Source organism: Saccostrea echinata, unplaced genomic scaffold, assembly GCF_033153115.1.
Source record: "Saccostrea echinata isolate AGI-Se365-2 ecotype Australia unplaced genomic scaffold, CSIRO_AGI_Sech_v1 ptg000047l, whole genome shotgun sequence".
Classification (NCBI taxonomy): Eukaryota; Metazoa; Mollusca; class Bivalvia; order Ostreida; family Ostreidae; genus Saccostrea; species Saccostrea echinata.
Genome location: NW_026889796.1, coordinates 554,517 through 578,838, shown reverse-complemented (window position 1 = coordinate 578,838; position 24,322 = coordinate 554,517). Strand labels below are relative to the sequence as shown.

The window sequence follows — 24,322 nt, the reverse complement described above, 5'->3', positions numbered from 1 at the left end:
TTTAAATGTCTCATTTGAAAGACCAGCGGCTTACTTTTAGTGCCGGGCGCTTGGCAAAAGAACTATTTATATTTATGTTTTATGTTTGACGTGGCATGGTGAACAAGAATCGAACCAGGGCTTTTCGATCACGAAGCGAATGCCCTATCACGTGGCTTCCGCAAAAAAACAACATTAAATTTTCCTTATATTAGTATAATTACATATTCTCTCCCTTCGGTAAACAATAGTACAACCTTAACCCAGGAAAACATCTTTATTTTGATATAAATGGCTTCAATAACAATAAAAATCCACCAAGAATCAAACAGACCCCCATGAGGTAGAATCCACCCACATACGATCCAGTCTTGTCTCGTATAAAACCTGTAAATATAATTTGTATAGAGGCATGTAGATATTACATGTGACCACTGAACTATTTTTGAAACTACATGTACATCGCACTAATCTTCATCCTTCGCTAAAGATCTATTCGAGTTTTGTACCCTCATGCATTATATACGTGCGTATGACTGAATACATCATTTTAAGAAGAATTGATGATTGAGTGTTAATGTACAATGATTCAAACTTACCGACTAATGTTGATGTTATAGCAATCGATGTCCCTCTTGTTACGGTGCCCATAACTAAACCATGGCTAAGGTTTTCTAATCCTATGAAATCAACTATTAGAACGTTTATCAATGAATAGTATGTACCACCAAATGACGCTTGCAGAATTCCAAATACTGCTAGCGTAACAAAATCGTTATAGAACGATGCCATCAGACAGACAATTCCATTTGCCATAATTGCTATGGTCATCATATGACACCTTTGGATCTTTTTATTATCAGAAATAAATATAAACAAAGTTCTTCCAATCAAATCACTTGCTGCTGAAATCGTGAGGAGGTATCCAATCATATCTGTTTCTAATCCTTTGTCTTTTGCAAATGGTGCTATGTAGGTCACAGGAATAGTACAACCAGCAGCAACAAGAAAAGAAAACACCATTAAAATAACAAATTTGGCATCTTTGAAAAGAGAAAAATCAAATAACACAAACAAAAACTGAATGCAACAATTCCTTTTTTCATTGTATTTAGAAGATGCCGAGTCCATTTGGTTCTTTGATTTTGCCGTATTAATCATATCCAGGGATACGGTACTTGCAAGGTTCATTGAGCTTCCACACAATTCTAATGACTGTATTTTGCTATTTCGTATGTGCGTAGAATCAATATTTGTCAATGAATGTGATTTCCCATTTAAATTTACAAGTGAATGTAGAGAGTGTTTTGAACCAGTGAACGTATTTCGGATATCATATTCAATTCTTAAGTTATTCTCCTTGTCGTTAGAGATAAGATATTCATTATGATCGTTTATATCGGATATCTTGTCATGTTCTTTTTTCTTATTGTCTTTCTTAGTATTTTGTTCTCTATCAATTGGTCTCATTAGTAATCCAATAGGAAGGAAATGAAGATACAATCCGCCTGCTATAGTGAGTGTTCCTTCCAAACCATATTCACTAAAAAGAAAGGTTAACAGAAAAGGCAAGGCTAAGCCCCCAAAACTCCCACCTACATTGGCAATTGCATTGGCCATTCCACGATGTTTTTCAAAGTATTTCCCTACCATCAACATTGAAGGCAGATGGGCAAACATTGCTGATATAGCTGCAATAGGAGAAAAATATATTAAGTACGTTTAAAAAGGTTTATTCGATTTTGAAATTTAGTTATGTACCAATTCTTAAAGAATGAATGAGGTGCAAAAAATAACGATATACACTGTACTAATGATAAAGTGACATTTGTCGCGATTTCAATTTAACAAATGAGAAATCAAGAACATTGAATTATGAATTTTTAAATATACAATTATGTAGTGATTAACAATTGGAACCAAATGTATCGCTACACTGAATATATATCAGAAGTGCAAATATATCTGAAAGGTTTCTTTAATGATAATAACCATAATAGTTTTATGGCCAGTGCAATTTTTGCTAAACATCTATGAGTTTCTATGAGAGAGTCACTATATTATAGCAGTTTCACTTTGTCAATTGTGTTTCAAGGATATAATTTTAAAAAAATGCCATGCTAGTATCTTTTATAATACGAGTAATCTTTCTTGTGTGGTGAACATACCAAATAAAGCACTATGCGTGAAAAACAAAAATTCTGCAAACGGTGCATAAGCATTTCCTAACTGGCACGCTAGTCCTATGATTGCGGCACACATTACCATAGTCCTTTCTGTTAAGTATCGAGTTCCGATACCCATGATGATGATTGCTACAAAGGAAACATACAGCAGAAGGTATAACTAATATATTGTAAGATTAGATATTTCAAGTTTTCAATTATGGGGAACAAATATGGTAATTCTGAGTTTAAGAATACCTCTGAACTACTTACAGCTAACACTGGCTACAATTGTTTGAACTGAGAGCACCATAGACAGTATTGAAGCACTGGTCGCGTATTTCTTTTGATATTGTACAAAAAATAGTCCAAATGATTTAAACATTCCTAGGATGATGAAATACTCCAAAAAGCAGGCTACAAGAGAAGATTAAATATATTTTAAAATATTTGTACATGATCAGAAATAACAAACTATGTTTAATATCAGATGTACCTACTATTCAAATCTTTGATAAATCAACAAAAACCAGCTTGAATACTTAAGAGAGAGGAAAATTCGTTTGGCTGTAGGGTATGCAAACAAAATATGCAGATTTAATTTCATTTTTCCTTTTTAATAAATCTGACAATTACAATTTAAACACAGAGGGAGACACGTAAATGTTATAATCTGTTATTATCAAAGCCAACCCAGGGTGCATTAACCTTCACTATCCCGTCTTCTGTTTATAATTAATTCATATCCTGATCGACCTCCAAAGCAATATCAATGACAATAAAATTAATGAATGAAAGCAATATCGTGCATTCATATACGAAATCAAGTGAGTTTCACAATTTTGCAGAATAGTATTCCAGGAAGGCATTTTTGGGGGGGGTGGTCGGGGGGAAGAGGAGGAGGAGGAAGACAAATGAACAAAATGTTTTGACAATCATGCAAACATTGTATTCTCCTTTACTTACTGAAGGAGAAAAAAGTCACAAATCATGCAGAAATGGAAAGACGTACAATCCAGGATATAAATGTCTTTTTTACTTGAATACAAAACAAATATAAATAACTACGGATAATTTTTTTTCAAAAGAAAGCTTATTTCAGTCCTTGACCATTAAGTATTTATAAGTATGCTATCATTTCATATTTTTAAAAGAAAGCCATATTCAGTCTTTGACCAACAAGTATTCACACGTATGTTACGTACCAAGAAGAACGATCCAGGCCCAACCTCTGTCCACAGAGGACGACGAACTTTTCCGAAAATTGAAAGTAGTCATCTGCAAAAATTACATCAAACACTGTATTCATCACTTATAAGCTTTAAACTCCCCACCCCACCCCTTTTCCGAATACATCACTTCTTTAAGAGGGATCGGTGGTCATGAGCAACTTTTTTAAATACAGGAAAATAAGTTTTATATAAAAAATACAAAATTGCATAAAAATGTGATATGTTATTTTTCTTTCTAAATAACAGATAATGGCTAGAGAAATAATACTTTATACTTAAAGATGGATCTGTGGGATAATTTGCCGAAATCCCGGCCTATTTAATTGGTAATAATAAGTTGCCATTAGAACATGCCTGATAAATATGGAAAATGATGTAATATGTAAACAGCTGTTCACAACTTCCGAATTAAGATAAAACTAAGACTATATTTTCAAAAACGTCAAGGTCATTCAAGCATGTTCTAAAAATTATAGGTAAATAGAAAAATACATTACAAAGAACCATGCGTGTTGAAAGTATCTTTAGTGTACCGTAACAAAATGAATATGAATCGCAATGTCCTTGATGGATGAGAAATATTCAATGGAATGACACTTACCTGCTCTCATATAAAGAAGAACCTTGACTTGAACGGTTTGTTATACACCGGTATCTCCAGATACAAACATTGGCGATAAGGAATCCACTTCCATGAGAGTTAACACACTGAAAAGGGAACGTTGACATCGATTCTGAGCGACCTCTAGGCAACATTTTATAACGCATCAAGCGCTGAAATGCACACACATTACACGGCTGTAAACACTGATTAAACACTTAAACAGGTTTTCAGGGAATGGATCCAGGTTTTCTCTTTTATTCGACCTGAACGTTTATTGGCTATATGTTCCATTTTACGAAGTAACCTTACTTAATCAAAAGATTTAACGTATAATTGTTCATTTTTCGCATTTCATAGTCACCTCATATATTATGATGTTGTTCGACATATGTATGATTTCAGTGAAAATAAACCTATATAATTAGTAATAATATAGTATGAAAAGAAAAATATAGGCGATTATGATTCATATCCGTCTCTCACTGAAATACAAGGAGAATTATGTTGAAGTCGTTAGCATTACGAGGGAAATGAATTGTTAATGATGAGTGAGTGGCTAGAATTTTGTCCTTAATCACAATTACATCGTTAAATAATATAACACAACATACATAGACTGAGTATTCATAGTTTTTAAACCTTATTTTTGAGGGAGGAAATGTGTAAAAGCAACGTTTATTGTTTTGTATTTTTAGAATATGATTTTTTTTTCAGTGACAGATTCACTTTTCATTCCGATTTACAAATATATAAATTATACACTTACGTGGGTCTTGTACAATTTGTTGGAATCGCCACTGGTAATTATGAATCAGCACACTTAAAACCGTCCTTAAAAATATCCAAATGCTCCTGTTTTCAGTGAATGACTCCTCCAGATTTCCTCATGGTCATTCGAGAATGCTTGAATCGCGTGATTGAGTGAGGTCAATGTTACAATTACCTATTCAACCTCTATAGCTAAAAAATATTCTGTTAAAATGTATTTGCAGAGGTAAGAGATTTTGTTACAATTTTCAGCAGCCCATGCTGACAGATACTAGTAATTATTCTAGATATTATTATAACAAAAGGCACTGCAGAATTTTAAACACTCAACGAAAAAGAAACACTTTAATCAGAATTTTATTTTTTTTTTTAAAGTAAATATTAGTAATGGAACAAATGTTACATTCGTAAGATATATATAATGCAAATAACATTTAGACATTACAAGTTAAGCCAAAAAACTGAGATTTGTTGATCGTTTATACATGTATAAATTGAATATCAATATGATTGTAAACTTTATGATTTTGATACTTCGTATAAAGAATATTCAGTATTTTAAAAAGATTAAAGTTATATCAACAAAGTTACATAACTTTTATTGAGAAATAAGATAAAAATAATTTTCATTTATTTTTTCAAGAATGAATATATAAAAACATAGAGGAGATGTAGATGTAGAGGAGATGTAGACATTCTGGTGCATATGCAGAGGAAGTTATTACTGCAATTTATTTTCGGTTAATTATGCAGGATTGTCTGCTCGCGAAAATTTTATCCTCGCGAATATTTATATCGTGTAAGAATATAATCAACGGTAACCAAAATTCGCAATTTTTTTGTCTTGCTTATAAATATCAAGCATAAATCTTGCGAAAATAAGGTGAAAATTTGGTGATCTACTGTACAGTATTTAACTTTGCTAGTGTTGCCAGATGATCCCACTTTGGCTACTTTGTCCCCAAGTTCAAATGAAGTGTTCCATAATTTTTACATATTTTAAATTTGTTAAAATAGAGTAATTTTAAAATTCCTCTTTTAAAATTCACGATTGATAATTTACTTTGGGGTACTTAGTTGCTCCCCTTTTGTACGAAGAACAGCCTTAATGCAATTTCACGAAACTTTTTTTCATCATATTGAGCACCATTTTAGATAGATGCTTTCTACACACATTAAATTTATAAATTGTTGGCATGTTTCGTGAAGGGTACGGTCCTTTTATTTGACCCCAAATGTTTTATTTGGGTTATAATCAGGAATGTCCCAGGGCAACGGAGGTGCATATATTACACATGTGGTCAGAGAAACTCTTGTCTTTTTTAAGTTATACATGCTTCTCAATAATACATACAAATTGTTTTCTGGAAATTACTATCCAATCACTCTTTCAGTATCTCTTGCTGAGCACAAGCAAGTTTCTCAAAATGCAATGCATACACGAAACATTCCCGATTGAAACTCAAACATTTAAGGTGAAATTTACGATGGAACAAGAAGACTTTGGTAAAAACATGCCAAGGGTCACAAAGACACGTGTCAGACACTTCAGCGAGAATGGTACTCAAATTCCAAGAACGTTCTCTGAAAACTTAATTCATAGCAATCTTAGTATTATTAAGACTGTTTTTCCTGTAAGAGGGGGGCAACTAAATACTAGAAAAGAAAATATTAATTATAAATGTGAAAACTATACATGTAATTATAAAATTGCAAAATTCATTATATGTTTTGTTTGAGTGATTATTCAGTAGCAATTTAAAATCTTAATGATTTACCGTCGATTTAAAAAAAAACAATACCAGCAATACAGTGTACGTTTTCTTTAATTACTATATTGGTGTTTATTATAAAATACCCGTAAAACCAACTGAATTTCATTTCAGCAGAACAAATAGCTTGTTAATTAAATATTGATCAGCATATGTCTGCTAAAATTCATGAAACATTTTCACTTTTCGACACAAAAGGCTTGAAAAGCAAAATAGCACCACCTACAATGGAGCATATCCCCATCAAGTAAAATCCACCGACATATGAGCCTGTGTTGTCACGTAAAACACCTAAAAAGTAAAGATGGACATTGGAAATTAAATGCAGATTATGCAAGTTAAATTTTAGGGTTTGAATAACTTAAGAAAGATTATTATTCCTTTAAACATAAGCCTAAGAGACCAAAAAATCAACTAACAAACACACACACACACACACACACACACACACACACACACACACACAGAGAGAGAGAGAGAGAGAGAGAGAGAGAGAGAGAGAGAGAAAATACAAATTTAAAAAAAATCAATAAGCTATTTGATTGAAGGTTTAGGTAATATACATGCATTTGTTTTCTTTGAAGAAGAGCCTTTTTTCTAGCGATTGTTCTTCTTGATTTGGCAATTATATTTAATATTAATCTATATAAGAGAATTATAATAACAACTTTCGTTCTGGTCATATTAATATAATAAACGTACCAATCAGTGTCGATGTTATAGCTATAGAAATTCCTCTGGTCATTCTATTTACTGCTAGGCCGTGATTCAGACTGTCTAATCCTATAAACTCGACCAACAGAATGTTTATCAAAGAATAATACGTTCCACCTAATGCCGCCTCCAAAATGCTAAATACAGCTAAAGAGACAAAACTAGTACAGAACACTGCCATTAAACACACGATTCCATGGACCACCATCGCAATTGCCATCATATGATGCTTCTGGATTATCTTGTTGTCTGCTATGAATATAAATAGGAATCTACCGACTAAATCACTGGCCGATGAGAATGTCACAAGGTATCCGATCATATCACTTTGTAATTTTTGGTCTTTGGCGAAAGGTGGAATGTAAGCTACAGGAATAGTGCAAGCAGCAGCGATGAGCAACGAGGATGTCATTAACAGGTTAAATTTTCCATTCCTGAACAAAGAAAAGTCAAATATTTTAAACAGAAACTGCAAGCAAAGACCTTTTCTATTTTCAGTTTGTTTTGAGTAATTTTCTAAATTTGGTTTTGAATTCTTGAAGTCACTTTTTCCCGTGGATATTGACACTGTTTCGTCTTCAGAACACATAAAGTTTGAAGAAAGAACATTTTGTTCCTCTTCGGATTTTGGGGGTAACAAAGTGATAGCATTTTCATTTTTCTCTTCCTGTTTATAATGCGAGCCATTTGAGGCAGTGACAGCATCTCTCATTTTGTGTTCACCATTTTGTTGTTTTCTTTTCTTTGACTTAGAAAATCTATCTGGACTCTCCTCTTCTTTTATCAAACGATGGTTTTCTATTTCATTAATATTTTGTGATTTATTCGTCTTTCTTTCAATTGGTCGCATCAAAAGACCAATAGGAAAGAGGTGAAGGTGTATTCCACCAATTATGATGAGGGTACTTCGTAGTCCATATTCACTAAATAAATACGTCACTAACTGTGGTAAAACCAACCCACCAATTCCTGCACCGAAATTCGCAACTGCATATGCCATTCCTCTCCGTTTCTCAAAATATTTTCCAAGTATTAACATAGCAGAAAGATGAGCAGATTCTGATGTAAGTGCTGGAAGAATGATGAATATAATCACATTCAATATGATAGTCATGGCAAATAACAAGCTATCATAATGGTAGCGCTTAGATGACTTAAGAGTGAAAGGACTTAAAGGGTACCTAGGATTTATATTTTATATTAAATTCAAGAAACATTAGCCTTTATAGATTCTGAATTGAAATAATATTTTCTCTTTGTAAGCCAGGCCTTTCTGATGTTATAATACAACTGCTTGTTTATACCTAAAATAGTTCGATGCATTAGTGTTTAAAACACTCTAAGAGAAGCAGACGAACCACCGAATACATTGTTTTGAGACTTTGATTAGAAGAGCTACCAAGCCCATGGCCCATGGGCAAGTAATCTTTCTACTTGTGTGGCAAATGAAAACGTTGATAAGCAGATAGTAATATACCGAACAGATATAAAGCAGAAAAACTCATTTGAGTCTGTAACCTAGGCGAGCTATATCATATTTCCATACCATAGATGGTGCTTTGTGTGAAGAAGAGAATAGAAGGTTGTGGTGCAAATGCATTGCCTAAATTAGAGCCAAGTCCAAGGATTGCCGCGCAAATAACCATTAATCTCTCTCCAAAGTACGTTGTTCCAATACCCATTATAAAAATGGCTGAAAAATCAGAAGAGTTACAAATTATTTCTGTTTAGATTTAGGGATAGATTTTTTTTTCCTGAAGATACTTCATTTTATCAAAAAGATCAGATATTTGTTTCTTTGTGTAGGTAAAGTGACTGAAGGTGATCACTAAATTATTTCATGCGGAAGCGTGTTTCATTTATAGTTACGATAGATAAAATTAAGTGAATGCTTTTATTCAAGAGGTATCTATAGAGCATCTAAAGAAGTTCATACATATTTACAGGAATGAAAATCGAAGTTGAATCTCAACCCTTGCGTTGATGATAATTACATATATTAGCCTTTATAGTATGGAATAATCGGAAACTGTGGAAAACTATTTCATCATTGATATTTCACATTTTAAGTTCACATAAACCACTATGAATGGAATATAATTGCCAAAAAATTACACTAATAAAATAATAATTATACTAATTGACAATTTTTATTGAGAGCACAATGAAAAGTTGGGCTATGAATACATGTATAACTAGAAATTATAATGTATGAAATTCTTGAAAAGCTACAGAATTAAAGTTTGATAACTTTTTTTTTTGCATTTAAGCACGCAGCTTTTATAATGCTTAACAATTAGATGTCTTGCTAAAACGCATCAAAACGTATTGAAAAACTAAATTTTGATATTTCAAATAGTCATATTTCATCTTATTCTCTTCTTCAAGGAACAAATTCTTGAGTATATAATAATAATCAGGATATATATTGTGATACTTACAGCTAACACTGGCTATAATGGTTTGTACAGACAGGACCAGGGAGAGGACGGAGGCAGTAGTTGAGTACTTTCTTTGGTATTGCACGAAGAATAATCCAAAGGTTTTGAACATACCAATGGTTAAAAAATATTCCAAAAAGCATGCTAAAAGATAAATTTAATGATATATATATATATATATATATATATATATATATATATATATATATATATATATATATATATATATATATATATATATCCTTTATACCACTTACCCAATAATACGAACCATGCCCAACCTTTGTCAACTGAGGATGACGTACTTTTCCGAAAGTTGAACATTTTTCATCAGTGATATTCTATGGTAAATGAAATAATGATTTTTTTTTAAATTCTTTATTCCTGTATTATTTGTAGATCTTTGTAGATATTTTACTGAATCACTTGCAAAATAGTTAAATAAAAAAATCCTTCGTATGTAAATTTCATGAGAATATTTTTTTGCGTTCAATTTTCATTGAAGGACATCAATAATCATAGTATAAAATCATTCTAAATCCTTTTAAGAATATTATACATTTTTCCCGAGCGTTTGGACGAAAAGAAAAGCAGCTAAACCAGACACCAGGAAAAGAATTGAAAAAAAAATCGCACACATTTAAATTCAAAGTCAACAAAAAAAAAATGGCTATCCTACAATAAATATATTTATACACCCTTTAGTGAAATTCTGTAGATGATTTTATTCACTTAAGCGGCTCACCTGATCTCAGATGTGATATAGTTTACATTTCAAAGTCATTAAAGCCTTTGAAGCCTTCTAAATCTGAAAGCCATGAAAAATTCTGATACTACACACTGTCCACACATGACCTACATGTAGATGAAAGGTGTAAATTTTGTTAAGCGAGACTGTCTGTCCGGCCAATCGTTTCCTGATATGGTCCGTAGCTATGTGGATGTTTTGTTGGAGAACAATGCATTTAATATCTTTAAAAAATGTTTGGTTGCCTTCTCCCCACCTACTGGCTTAAAAATGGCCCGACTCAAAACTTATTTTAATCTCCAGGAAGCAATTATTTTTTTATGCATTCTAGACAATAGATTTTAAAAATTTAGCATTGTAATTGAAATTTTCTGAGAATAAAAAATGTTCTCACCTACCTACCGACCAAATTTTTTTCATTCTGAGTCGGGAAAGGGCAAACAAACATTATTTTAAAGTTTGCGAGACTGTAGTATTTTTGATAATTGCAAAATTAAATAATAATTCCTAAGGAGAAAATGAAAAGTTACATTGATCAAAATGCAGTCTGTCCGATTTAGACCATTCTCGCCAAAAATGTAAAACATTTGCAAATAACTTATAAACAAAGTCAGTAAATAATATATATGAAAAACACGCACTAATGAATTTGGTTATGAAATCAACATTCTATGGTCATTAATTAGAACGAAGTGAATATATTGAAATAAATGTGGATAACTACAATTTCTGTCAACGTGAAAAATAAGTCATAGAGACATATCGGCACGTTAAAAAACTAAAACAAAAGGAGTTAAGTGTCTGGAAATCTTTTTAAAAAGAAATACTGAAAGTTTGACACATTGCAACCTTATGAAACAGATTATAAGCAATGCATGACGCATTCATTCAATGAAGCTTTCTTGACAGATATTTTAAGTCTAAAAAGATTATAAGCTTGGCTTTTGATTATTATTTTAACTTCCGTTGAATAACATAAATATGCCTTACCTGGTAGCAGAAGCTCCAACATTCAGTATAGTACAGATTGTGTAACTGTGTACTACATACCTGTGTTTCTGTGCAAAACCTTAACTGGTGATTCGTTAGGGAAGGGAGATAAAAGGAATATTATTTGGAGGCCGCCAAAATTAGTCAAGCAGCAGATAGATTTGTAAACATACTGATTTTGTTTTTTTTTTTTCATATATCTTAGCAAGAGTACACAATGAATATTAAAATTATTTCAATTAAATATAATTTTCATCAAATGTAAGTATGACATTGTTTTTTTTTTTTGTTTTTTTTTTTTTAAATCTTATTTTCTTTCAGCATTAACTTTGGTATTTAAATAATTTGTTCACCTATCCAAAGGCTCAAGTGAGCTTTTCTGATTGAAGTTTGTCCGTCTCTCGCCCGTGAATTTACCTCTTTTTTTTTCATTTTTGATTTCTTTCTTCTCCTCTAGATCTACAGAACCAATTTCAACTAACTTACCTTGGGTAATTGCGTTACAATTGTTCTGTTCAAATAAAAAAAGCCACGCCCCTAATGAAGGAGGAAATAATAATATAATAAAGAAAAGGCAAAAGTAGGGTCGATGGTTTTAAAAATACAACAACTGAGCCAGAAAAGATAAAATTTATAAGAAAGCCCTCTGACATACAATGATGGGTATTGAAGTAGTAATTTTTTTCGTTGAAATGGAACGTTTGGGTCTTATTGAACGTCAATATATTGTTCCCTAATGACACGCCCATTTCTTCAGAATTAAAAATTAGCAATATTCGTCGCAATGTTTTAAAGTCATTTATGGCGTATTTTTTATAAGTTCAGACTAACTAAATTTTAAAAGATCTTTCTATTTGTTTTATTACTTTATATAAAGATAGGACTTTCCTGTAAATTACCCAATTTAAATCAATCATGTTTCAAAAATATAAGAAATTTAAAACAACAACCGGTTTATTTACCGACTCCGCATTTAAATAACAGACACAGTTCAAAATTAGTTTAACTATGGAAACACGAGGTTATTCAAGTTCAAATTCGGTGAAAATTTTAATTTGCACGTAAATAAGATATATCATATTTATCTACACTCAGTCTCGTGTTTTTATTGTTTCTTAGCTCAGATACGCCATATATAGCTTTAAGAGACTGGCAATGCGAGTAATGTTGAAAATGGGGATATCCTGATATTGGGAGAGATAGTGAGAGATTGTAAAACTCTTCCGTAAAACTCATTCATTGCAACTAATATGTACATAATTACATGTACATGTACATGTACGAGGGTTGTTCCAAAAATAATGTCACAACTCCTATAAAATCTGTAATAATTAATAGCCATTCTCTGTAACCACTTAAACTTTTGTGGCACGCATAGTCACAGATTTTTTTCAAATTTGGCTAGAATTTACCACCTCATAAACTACTCCAAAAAATATTGTTAGATCATATGAATGTTGAGTAGTTACCATGGAAACAGTGTCTAAAGTTGATTTTTTTTGAAAATATGCAATTTTTGGGAATGTTATTCAATGAAATGCGGCTACTTCAATTCATGATACTCAAAGAAATAAAAAGTATGACATCTGATTTTAAAAGGCATTTAAAAACATTGTTGGTATTCAGTTTATAAATATGAGAAATCTATGATTAAAATAGCAGACATTCATTTAAAAATTGAATTATCTCCCTTTGATAATTGTGAGCTCTTTAGTGTGAGAGATAAAAAAAATCATTGGACAAAACTGACTGGAAGTTGTTTACATTTTCAACATATATCTGGATTTCAAGTAAAATCAAGTGTTTTTTCTGTTTATTTAATGTGCATACAAATTTTAACCTCTTTGTTTATTTCCTGGATGCAAAAGAGTAATTTTGATGTGTGAACAATGGCGAAATGTACAAGATCACACTATAATGTGAGAGAAGTAGGCTTTTGATTTTACCTAAATAATTAGATTCAAGCTACATCTAAATGATCATACAAAACTGGAAGTTGAAAGTTGGATAAAAAATAGACTTGGCAACAACAAAGTACAAGTGTATCAAGTTCATATTGAATGAAATGATGTAAGTTGACTCCTGTCATTAAAGGAAGGACCATTTGATTGGGGGGGGGGGGGTGATAGATTTTAGAAGCTAATAATCTGTTCTTGAAAATGTTGAAAATAAATAATCTGTCCTTAACTGACAGGAAAATAAATAATCTATCCTTGATAAGTGCTACAACCCCCACCCCCACCCAAAGGCACTTGTTTCGGTAATAATTTTTTTTAACCCATATTATAATAAGAATTATTATTATACTATGGGTTAAAAAATTATTACCAAAACAAGTGCCTCCACCCCCCCCCCCCTTCCCCCGAAATAGAGTTTGGGCGTATTCCTTTTTTTTGTTTTGGCTCTTCAGACGTTTTAAAAGGTGAAACAGAAAATAAATAATCTGTCCAGGATCATCTTGGAAATAAATAATCGGGCCTTCACTACCAGGAAAATAAATAATCTGACTAGGGAAAAAAAACCGCTCTTTACACCCCCATCCTAAAATTAAAGAACGAAAAAGTATATTTTATCTCTATTTAAAGGCTACATGTAGAAAAAAAATCCACACCTAAAAACCAGTTTTTAGTGAGGATGTAACAGAAAACTCAATCTTTTTAATTCCTCCTACTGTTTGCCTTTATCTGTATCACAAAAAAAAGAGAAAAGTTATGTGTGTATATTTCAGATTTTGCTTTTTTATTCAATGATTTTGAAAACATTAACAAAGAAATTGATAATTTTGCTGAAGCAAGAATTTTCTTTAAAGGAAAAGTCTTTACCCAATAAAAAAAAAGGAATAAATTGTTAAGGCAAATAATAAAAATGTTTTGTTTGATTCCTGTCGAACAGTCAAAATTATACTTTCAATTTTGTTTTTTTTTTTTTGGGGGGGGGGGGGTGCATAAAAATACAAATTGTCGGAATCATATTTAAAGTTAACGGTTTATCATTTCTCTAGACTAAGATACATTTAGATTGAACCTTGTAGCAGTAAAATCAATTTTATATCTGTCTAGCTGTATTTTATTTACAACGAAAACATAAATAAATTTCTGACAAGCCCCCCCTTTCTACCCCCCCCCCCCCCCCCAAATATCATGAAATTATATAAATTTAAAAAATCTATACCTCGGGAATGGGGGCAGGGTGGGGTTAATCACTTATGAATGAACCACTTCCTTTAATATTTATAAATAACGCTTCTTAACGTTTTACAAGGGATCCATGTTGTTGTTGTTTTTTTTTTTTTTTTGTTTTTTTTTTTTTAAATGCCTCTTACCAATTTATGTGGAGTAAGTGCTTTTACATGGTTCCTGGAAGGGGTGGAGTAAGTCCTGGTCATTGGTTACTTTACTATATTCATTTTTTAAATAAATGAAAACCGTAGGAATAAGGCAGGGACAGATTATTTATTTTCAACATTTTCAAGGACTAAACTTTGGAAATTATATTTACATTACACACCATTAGGTGTACGATTCCATCAAGCTTACCAACCAACTCAAATTTAGCAACCGACATAAATTCAAGAAGGCAAAAAAACAGATTATCCGAACAGGTTCAGCAGATTTTTACAACAGATTATTATTGATTAAATTTTGGGAAAAAGCAGATCTATCATGTGTAAACCCATGCATATTTGGGTTGAAATATTCATCATCAATGTCTCTAAATTTTCAAGTTTTTAAGAATAATATTGCAAAGTAAAATGGATTTAGGCTTTTTCTGTCAACTTCTCTGAAAAAAGTCACAGGAAAACATAATTTGATTGTCACTGGAAAAGTGTGGGCTGTTGAATAGGGTCAAAAATGTACATTTTAGAACAAGGACTTAGTCTACAAAAACAACAAAAGAGTTTTTACATGCATGTAGCACAATTCTCTATGTACAAGTCACTCAATATGGTAAGTGTATAGGCTTTCAATATTTTGACTTGGCTACATTTTTATCAATAAATGACCTTTAAAAAACATTCTCATAGCATTTTCACATTATGCATCAAGCTAAAGGTGAGAATGTAATTTATTTACCAGTTTCAGTATAAAACAGGATACGCTTTCACAATATCCAAGTATAAATGCAATACTAACAAGCTAATTCAGGGAATCTGTGTCCCCTGCTTAAGGAAAAAAGAAGAGCATGTACGGATCTAGAGGGGGTGGGGATGGGGGGACGGTACACTTTAAGAGGAGCGGGCGGGCGGGACCATAGGGAGTTATGATATAAAATTTCATTGCAAAAGCTTAAAAGCTTCTTGAGATATCGCTCGGATATGAAAGTTTTACACACAAACAGAATGTATAAATTTTGGACATTGACCTTTGACCTTTTGACATCGAAATCAATAGGGGTCTTCTTTAGTTCATAGGGAGTTGTGGTTTAAAATTTCAATGCAAAAGCTCGAAGGCTTCTCAAGATATCGCACAGAAATAAAGTGTTTAAACATACTAAATTTATGAATTCATGACCTTGACCTTTGACATTAAAATCAATGGGAGTCTTCCCTAGGCCACAGGGATTTTTTATGCAAAATTTCATTGCAAAGGCTCAAAGGCTTCTCGAGACATCGGGCTGAAACTAAAGTGTTAGAGAAAGACAGACTGACGGACAGGTGGACGGTCAGACAGACCCAAATCAATATCCCCCACTTTCAGTGAAAGCGGGGAACAAAAAGGCAATTTTTATATACCATTGTGACCTTGAACTTTGACCTTCTGTCCGTATTTACCAATTCAGGTGATGCTACATGTAGTTATTGTCCACCAGAACTGTAATTTTGTTTATTCATGCTGTTTAAAACAAAAGTATTAGTTGGGACACAGAAAAAATGTGCTCAGTTTCCTTAAATTTCTATCTAAATCGAGCCATTTTGACCTTGACCTTTGACCTTTTGTCACGAAAATTGATTTTTCTCTTTGTTTTTGCTATTGTGTACCACATAACTAGATTTGGTTTCAATCCATTTTAAAATACTCAGGTATTTATATGGAAACTAATTGAAGATACCTATTGCCCTTGTCTGGAATTCTTTAAAAAAGCATAAGTTTGTAACCATGGTAACATGAAAACAAAATATGAATACCAAGTGTTTCTTTGCAGTTTATATTAGAACTATATATGGACTTTCAAACCAATGTATTTATTTTTTCCCATATGTCCGCAAAATTTTATGCCAGGCTTTTCAAAAGTGCCTAAAATCTACAATTTTTCCACAGAAAACTCCTACCTAAAAATGGGCGATATTTTTTCTATTAGGTAAAGTTACTCAAATACTTGAAATTATCTAAAGAACTATAAAAATGATGTATTTTGGCAAAAAGATGAAGTCATGTAAATATCTTGTTGTATCAAAGACTTTTAATTAGTCAAAAAGGGTCAATTTTCATCAAAATTTAGCTTTTTTTAGGCCATGAAAAATGTATGTTGGTTGCCATGGTAACCATGGACCATAGCAACCATTTTATTATGAATTTTAGTTTCATACATCAATATAGGAATGTGTGCCAAGTTTCATAAAAATCTAAGACCTAGTGTGCCACACTCCCTTTATAAGAGTTTAAATGCTTACAGAGAATGGCTATTAAATGTTATCAACAAAATTTGACATATTAATATCCCTATCTTTTTAAATTTTTGCCTGAAAATTTCATTCCATTATATAAAATATTTTTTATAATATTGAGATAAACATGTAACGCTAGATTTTGTCTATCGCCGTATGGCAAGAATCGAACATCTGAGCATGATTAGTCATATTGATATGCATTAATCCTCTTTTTTGTTTGTTTCAAGTTTGTTTAAAGCAAGGCCCCCGAGGTAGGTAAAATTTTACATCGGAATATAGTTGATTTTTTTTTTTTTTAAATTTCTTCTCGGGAAAGTGGAACCATGAATACTTATATTAATAGCATCCACAAGCATCTACAAAGCAGTTCAGATTCAAATTTGATCAAATTATGGTCCCTGTGGGTAGAATGGGGCCACAATTGGTGATTAAACTTTTAAGGGAACATATAGGGAAAATCTTCAAAAATCTTTTTTTCAGGACAACAGGGCCACGAGTAGTCACATTGATATGCATTAAAATCCACCTGTGACGTCACTCTTTTGTTTGAGCGCTCAATTATTTTTCAGGAATGGAGAGTTCCATATTACATTGAAAACGGAATTCGTTAAATTCTATTCTCCTTCCCGTGCCTCTGCCGAGGAAAGAACTTAGAGAAAATTTTAATAAGTTTATTTTCATATAAAGAAAATAAATGTGGTACTGTTGAGTATCGAACCCGGTATCTTCACCTTCGTAGTCAGGTACTCATCTTACTACGCTATCAAAGCTGTTGAAAAACTGTGGATTTAAATAACTTTAGTACACTTTTTTCGCCTTACGTAATATATATAAATTAAATACTATCAATATGTTAAATGTATATCAACAGTGTATCTTATAAATATTCTTTAATTTATATTAACAAACAATAATAACAAGCGTTTAAAAATGTGGATTTTAAGCGAGTTAATATATACTTGTAGCGCTCCAATCCTTAAAAGCAATGGGCCTCAGCCCCTTCGGGGCATCGGCTCCATTACTTTTAAGGAATGTAGCGCTATTCGTACATAAACTCTAACATAATCCTCAGGGAGTGTAGATCCAAGTTTCTTCAAATCAAGGTCCCATGGGGTAGGGTAGATCGACAATAGAAGATAAATATTTTACATGTGAGTATATACTAGGATAGAAGAGTAGTATGTCCACGCTTAATCATATTAACATTGAAACATTCTATTTTTTTCGATATATGGACCTTTGGGCTAGGATGGGGTAAAATCCGGTAAAAACAATTTTCCCGTATACATGCAATTTCAAAAAAGATCTGCAGAATAGCAAGGTGATATAGATATTGAGACAACCTAATGTGAAGATTTCAGTTTGGTTAAGTTATATTCCCTTGAGGCTGTGGTTTAAATTTATGGAACTAAAACAAAGAAAAAAAACTTACTTAAGTTTTCTGTTGAAGAATAGCGGGACCAAGGTATATCCCTTCCATTCATTTTGTCATTAACCTGATATTGTGTCATTGAAAACTTGAAGATATTCTTCGTTATTGCATAACAACACAAACATGTGACTGGGCATTGTCAAGTTACAGGCTTAGAATGATTTTGTTTGCCAAAGGAGATGGGCGAACAAAACGTGCAGAAAGCCTATAGCTTCAGATATATAAAAATCATGTTCAATTTTACAGTCATAAGATATTTTACATAAGAATTTTTACAAAAAGTATATTTTAATGTTAGATGAAATATCAAGGAAATTTTTGATATAAGTGAGATTTTATTTTTCACCTTAATGTTTGTCACTCTATAGGATTTTTGCTCGTCATGTTCACCCATCTTCTTACCACTGAAACCGACGGTGTTGTTCTTAGAAATTTTGTCAGGGTATAAAACTGCACTGAGGTTTACATTATAAATCATCAAAAGTATTCTGCCATTTTCTGTGACCCTTTTCACACCATAACGGTACCTCCACTGGCACACGTGTTGTCAGAATATCAATAGTTGACTATGGATCTTCCGTCATAAATGTCTAATTAAATACACAAATCATCGTTAAACGAAGACAGGTACTCTAGTACTTAATCTCTATTGAGATTCTGCTGGGCTAGATATTTGGACTGACGCCCACAGAATCTCTAGACAACCACTCATAATTTATGTCTGGAAATCAAGCCCCAACTTCGGCTGACTATAGCAAGAATTACTTACCTAGACCACACTGCCGTTCGCTTCAATTAAGTCATTTGGTTGATTATTTGACTCTCTGTCACTATCATTTCCACATTGCTTACCGTTTAGGCATGTAAATCCCAACATAAAAATATTCACTGAAATCTCCGTTCGAAATATGGCTCCTTTGACGAAATTGTTTACCTCCTCACATAAAAGAGTTCCTATAGTTTGTTTTTACCCTATGTGATTATGAACTAATGTCTACTATGGCTATTGAACATCACATAAAAGAAAACGGACTATAGGAACTCTTTTATGCGAGGAGGTAAACAATTTTGTCACAGGAGCCATATTTTGAACGGAGATTTCAGTGAATATTTTTATGTTGGGATTTACATGCCTAAACGGTAAGCAATGTGGAAATAAAAGTGACAGAGAGTCAAATAAACAACCAAATGACTTAATTGAAGCGAACGGCAGTGTGGTCTAGATGAATAATTCTTGCTATAGTCGGCCGAAGTTGGGGCTTGATTTCCAGACATGAATTATGAGTGGTTGTCTAGAAATTCTGTGGGCGTCAGTCCAAATATCTAGCCCAGCAGAATCTCAATAGAGATTACTCTAGTACTATATCCCAAAATGTCGCCTATGCGGTAACATTGCAATAGTAAAGGTCGTACCCAGACATCAGACGAATTTAATGCCGCCTTTGAATTCGAGGTCCTAGAACAGGTCTTTCAAACAGTTACATGTAGACTCGACGTATGGAAGCGTTTCATAAGGACTACGAGATGAATCTAGTTATCTTGACTCTATGACAGGAGGATTTCCACTCCGTACAAGGTTTCGGGTTTTACATTTACGACCTGATGTACTTTTTCTAACATTTGTTGTCACCCCAAACCCGAATTGGTGGCTTGGAGAAATGTTTAGCTCATATGAGCAATACTCTTAATTTAGCTTCCCTGATCAACAAATTTTGAAGTGATAAAATCACATTTATATTTTATAGTCTGTGATAAAAACTCATATTGAAGAAAATGCTCCTCTTTTCAGAAAAATACTGTCATGGCCAATTGATACGATCCTGAAACAAGATGATGATACACATTTAATTTGGTAATATACTGAATATTGAATTCGGTCCAATAAAGAGTTTCAAAATAATGATGTATTTTTTTACGCACAGTTCATATGGAAGTAATGACGAACTCACGAATTGACACACAGAAGTTTGTTGCAAACATTGTCTCAACGACTGAACAAAGCAAATTGTCTCCACGCAGTTTGAAAATAAAACAAACAACTCTTACTCGATTTCAAAAAGAAACTTCTGAATGCAACCATTCGGTGGAAAATCAGATTTGATGAATTTTACTGCTTTCAGTCATGTTTAAAGAATTTGGAAACTTACAATAAAGAATTGTTGAATTGAGATATTTTGTGGCTGTTCTTTTATTAAGTTACCTAAACCTATTGCCTGTTTATATTTTAACTTTCATATTTCATCAGATGCAACTATTAAAGTCAACCTGAAAATATTTCATTTGGCGGAGCATATCTCTCTGGTAACTGAGAGTTATGGAGGTAACTGAGAGTTATGGACAGTCTCGTTTAAAGTCATCATTTCGTAAGTTCTATGGTCGATACAATGACCTTGTCAGCAAATACAATCTATCATTAAGTCATGTATTGACTAATGTTTTTCATACTAATTGTTAGGCCATTTTTTACACACTGAATTGTCGACGGATTTTTCCGTTATTTCCCGATCAGGCGTACACGGCGGGTGTGACCGGTCGGCAGGGGATGGTCACTCCTCCATGGCATCTGATCCTATCTTTGATGTTTTTGGAGGTCCTTGTTTGCTCTGCTCCCGATCTATAATGTTTTAATGGACTTTGAGCTTAAGTACGGTTCGTTATCTCCATATTTAATTTGGAAATAAACCATTTGGCTGGAGCTGTATAATTTTCCTGAAATTCCAGTTAGGACTAATGGCACAAATCCGTTCTTTTCCCTCTGATTTGAATTGAACATAACTATGGCATCAAGCAATATCCTCGATCACTGGTTATTGGGCAGAATCAAATCAAAAAGCACAGAAAAACAAAATACCTGTAATTATGAATAGATTTTAATTGAGACTATTCAAAAAGAAAATTTATAAATAAAGCCCTGGGCTGGCAATGCAGGTTTACATCAAAGACTTTCTTTTTTTTTTGGATGGGAGCATGCAGTGTCACTAATTGGAGCTGTAGAGAGTGTGAAACGTACAACAAAATCAAAAATATATAAACATGATAAAGTATGCATCTCAAAATTGAAGGTGTGACAAAAAAGCTTTTTACAAAGGGAACTAAAAGTAATAAATCTTACAATTCTGTTTAAATAAACATGTATCAGTTTGAGAAAATACATTTGAAATGCTTAAAATTGTCAGTTCTCTGTTAGTTTCTAAGCACAAGTGTATATATATCTTGCATGTGTTAAAACAAATATGGATAAAATCAACACAGTATATATTTCACAAATTCTGAATTTTTGATAAGGCGGGCTCTGTGATACAGATGAAAATCAAAGGTTACAATCGAATGGAAACGCATAATAAATTATGCAAAACAAAATGCATGTGAACACACATAATATATACGAAGAGCACATCTAGCAGAAAAAATCTGATTATAATAGTTCCAATTTAAACATATGCAATGAAATTACGAATAGTACCAAAATATACAGTAAACAAAATGCTTATTTAAAATTTAAACAGTGTCAACGATATGGGGAATCTCGAATGCTTTTTTTCTTCTTTTCTTAAAAAAACTAATCATTCAAGGTCCGAATATCAACATTCGGAACACTATTTGCCCTGCACATAATGATTCGATCATTATATTGGAATGAATCAACGTTAAATGACGATGGCTGAATGTTGGTATCTCTTGTTTCTATATAAAGTGGGTTTGTTTGTTGATCGTGGATTGAAGACCTTAATTTTCTCTTCGACTTTCTAGTGGGAGCAGTAATCGGGGGTGGAACATCTCTTCTCTTAGACTTTCTCCGTTGTGTAAGATAACTCAGAGTGTCTTTTGTTTCTGATTTGCTTTTATATTCGATGCTTTTGTTATAAGCTAATTCCTCCGTTTCAGGAGAAGTTTGCATTGTCTGTAGCAGGTTTTGATTTTGCTTCGTTATTTGTTCTTTTTCTTCTGCAGTTGCATATTCGGTTTGAAGAGAATGGATTTCCAGGAAATATCTAGTATGTGTTCTGTAAACATTTATTGGTTGAAACAGCTTCATGACTTTTTCATTCCCAATTGATGACAAAAGCTTTTCAAACCAGCAGAGACAGAGAATGTCCTCTAAAAATAGAACCACAGACAATTGCTGAATTCGCCATTGAGGATATTGTTCTTTAAGAATATTAGAACAAGTTTCAGACATCATTGCAATCAAAGCGTTTAACATCAACAAGTAAGTAAATGATATAAAAAGTACGTAAATGGAAATTGAGAGCCATGGAATTCGAGCCTCGTATAGAACCTCAATATCTTGTATGCCTATTCCAAGTTTGAAAAGCGTCATTAGAGTTCTTTCAAAAGAACCGAAGATTTGTCCTTCTATCTCTACGCCTTGAAATACACTGTACATCCCAGCAGTAAATGCAAACAGTTCAAACAAAATTATTAAACCGAACCTTATTAAATCTCCTATCAAAACTCTTTTGATCATTTCTGTGAAAAAACTAAAATACTTAAAAGGTGACAAGAAAAATACGTTTACCCACCAACCAAATACAAGAGCAATTATCAAAGGAATATTTTCATTTTGCCGTTCTGATAATGAGTCCATTATGCCGTCGATTGCAATAGAAATTCCACAGAGAAGTAAGGGCAAAATGTACCCTAAATTGTGGAGTGCATAGTTTAATGCATTATTTCTCCTAAATTTTGTAATGATCACAAAGATTGCAATGAAAGTATATACGATTCCTACGAACAAAGAAATCCATCGAAAAACAAGAATAAATTGATTTGAGGTAAAATTCATCGCTGTCGAGTTTCCTGTTAAGTGTCGGGATATTGTTGAGGATTCAACCGTGTAAACTGTAAGTACGATCATGAAAACAAGATGAAACATCATCATAGTCATAAACGTCCAGAAATAGTTCTTCCATTTCTTTATGACTATACTCTTAACTGGGGGGAGTTCAATGATATTGTAGGCATCTCTGCTATCGTAATTGAAATGAAATAACATTTCCAAAACAGATTCTGTTTCTGGCGTTGGACAATTCTGAGAAAGGCAAGTTGCAATATCTGCATCAGAGGTTGGTGCCGTTTTATGAACGCCATGAATGTTAGTATTTCCTTTCATATTCAAATTTCGTATTGATTCGAAGGTCATTCGAATATTGCATACGGTATCTATTTCGGAGATGTCATATTCCTTGATATCAAAGAGACCATCATTTGAACTGGTGAAACAATAAACATGGTTAAGGTTCAGAATGAGCTGGAAGAGTTCTGTTACACCGTATTTTGCAGCCAGTTGTAAAGGTGTCATATTTTCATTGTTTCTCAGAAACCAAACATAAGAGAGTTTAAATTTGTAATATTTGTCATTGTCATTCTCCCGAAATCGATGATCTTCACCCATATTTTCAATTCTTTTGTTTAAGTCTATCAAAATATCTTTCAGATAACTAATCTTGTCTGGATATATTGCAGCATATTTCACAATTGAATGAAAAACTGTATCACTTAGCTTGTTTTGTTGGACAATGTTTGCACCGTATTTCATCAGTAAATCTAATACCCTCAAGTCACCCTTAAGTGCTGCAACAGAGAGCGGAAGCTGACCCATCATTATGGTGTTTACAAATCTGGGGCCAAAAGCTGGTGTATGAAGTAAACCTTGTAGTGACAATTTGGCCTCACTTGTGTTTTTCTGTGCTTGATCGAGCATCAATTCAATGACATTGGCATTTCCTTTTGCGATTGCAATGTGGAGGGGCAGTTGTCCTTCAAATTCTGGGTTATCTCTTGGTTTTGTTAGAAGATCTGGACAAAATTCTCCAAGGAGTTCGACAAGATCTGGAGAATCGTGAAATTTAACAGCAATATGCAAAAG

The 24,322-nt window shown here is 32.8% G+C and overlaps 2 protein-coding genes across 2 annotated transcripts; both read right to left on the bottom strand.

Annotated features, from left to right (window-relative positions):
* Positions 1-237: 237 nt before the first annotated feature.
* LOC133202320 (monocarboxylate transporter 5-like) lies at positions 238-4,211 on the bottom strand. Its single transcript, XM_061338116.1, has 6 exons — positions 3,978-4,211; positions 3,350-3,422; positions 2,418-2,561; positions 2,148-2,294; positions 579-1,670; positions 238-366 (listed from the first exon to the last, which is right to left on the bottom strand). The coding sequence occupies exons 2-6, from the start codon at positions 3,420-3,422 to the stop codon at positions 257-259; spliced, it is 1,566 nt and encodes a 521-aa protein (XP_061194100.1). The 5' UTR covers positions 3,978-4,211; the 3' UTR covers positions 238-256.
* A 2,423-nt stretch (positions 4,212-6,634) lies between these two features.
* LOC133202744 (monocarboxylate transporter 5-like) lies at positions 6,635-9,999 on the bottom strand. Its single transcript, XM_061338616.1, has 5 exons — positions 9,933-9,999; positions 9,676-9,819; positions 8,781-8,927; positions 7,223-8,305; positions 6,635-6,811 (listed from the first exon to the last, which is right to left on the bottom strand). The coding sequence occupies exons 1-5, from the start codon at positions 9,997-9,999 to the stop codon at positions 6,687-6,689; spliced, it is 1,566 nt and encodes a 521-aa protein (XP_061194600.1). The 3' UTR covers positions 6,635-6,686.
* Between the last annotated feature and the right edge of the window lie 14,323 nt (positions 10,000-24,322).

Bases quoted from the DNA above. Each gene is read 5' to 3' on its own strand.
- LOC133202320 (XM_061338116.1), bottom strand. From the start codon at position 3,422: ATGACTACTTTCAATTTTCGGAAAAGTTCGTCGTCCTCTGTGGACAGA. The intron at 2,562-3,349 runs GTACGTAACATA...CTTCTCTTGTAG, and splicing joins GGCCTGGATCGTTCTTCTTG to CCTGCTTTTTGGAGTATTTC. The intron at 1,671-2,147 runs GTATGTTCACCA...CTCCTATTGCAG, and splicing joins CACGCATAGTGCTTTATTTG to CTATATCAGCAATGTTTGCC.
- LOC133202744 (XM_061338616.1), bottom strand. From the start codon at position 9,999: ATGTTCAACTTTCGGAAAAGTACGTCATCCTCAGTTGACAAAGGTTGG. The intron at 8,306-8,780 runs GTATGGAAATAT...TCATTCTTCCAG, and splicing joins CACACAAAGCACCATCTATG to CACTTACATCAGAATCTGCT. The intron at 6,812-7,222 runs GTACGTTTATTA...TTTACTTTTTAG, and splicing joins TATAACATCGACACTGATTG to GTGTTTTACGTGACAACACA.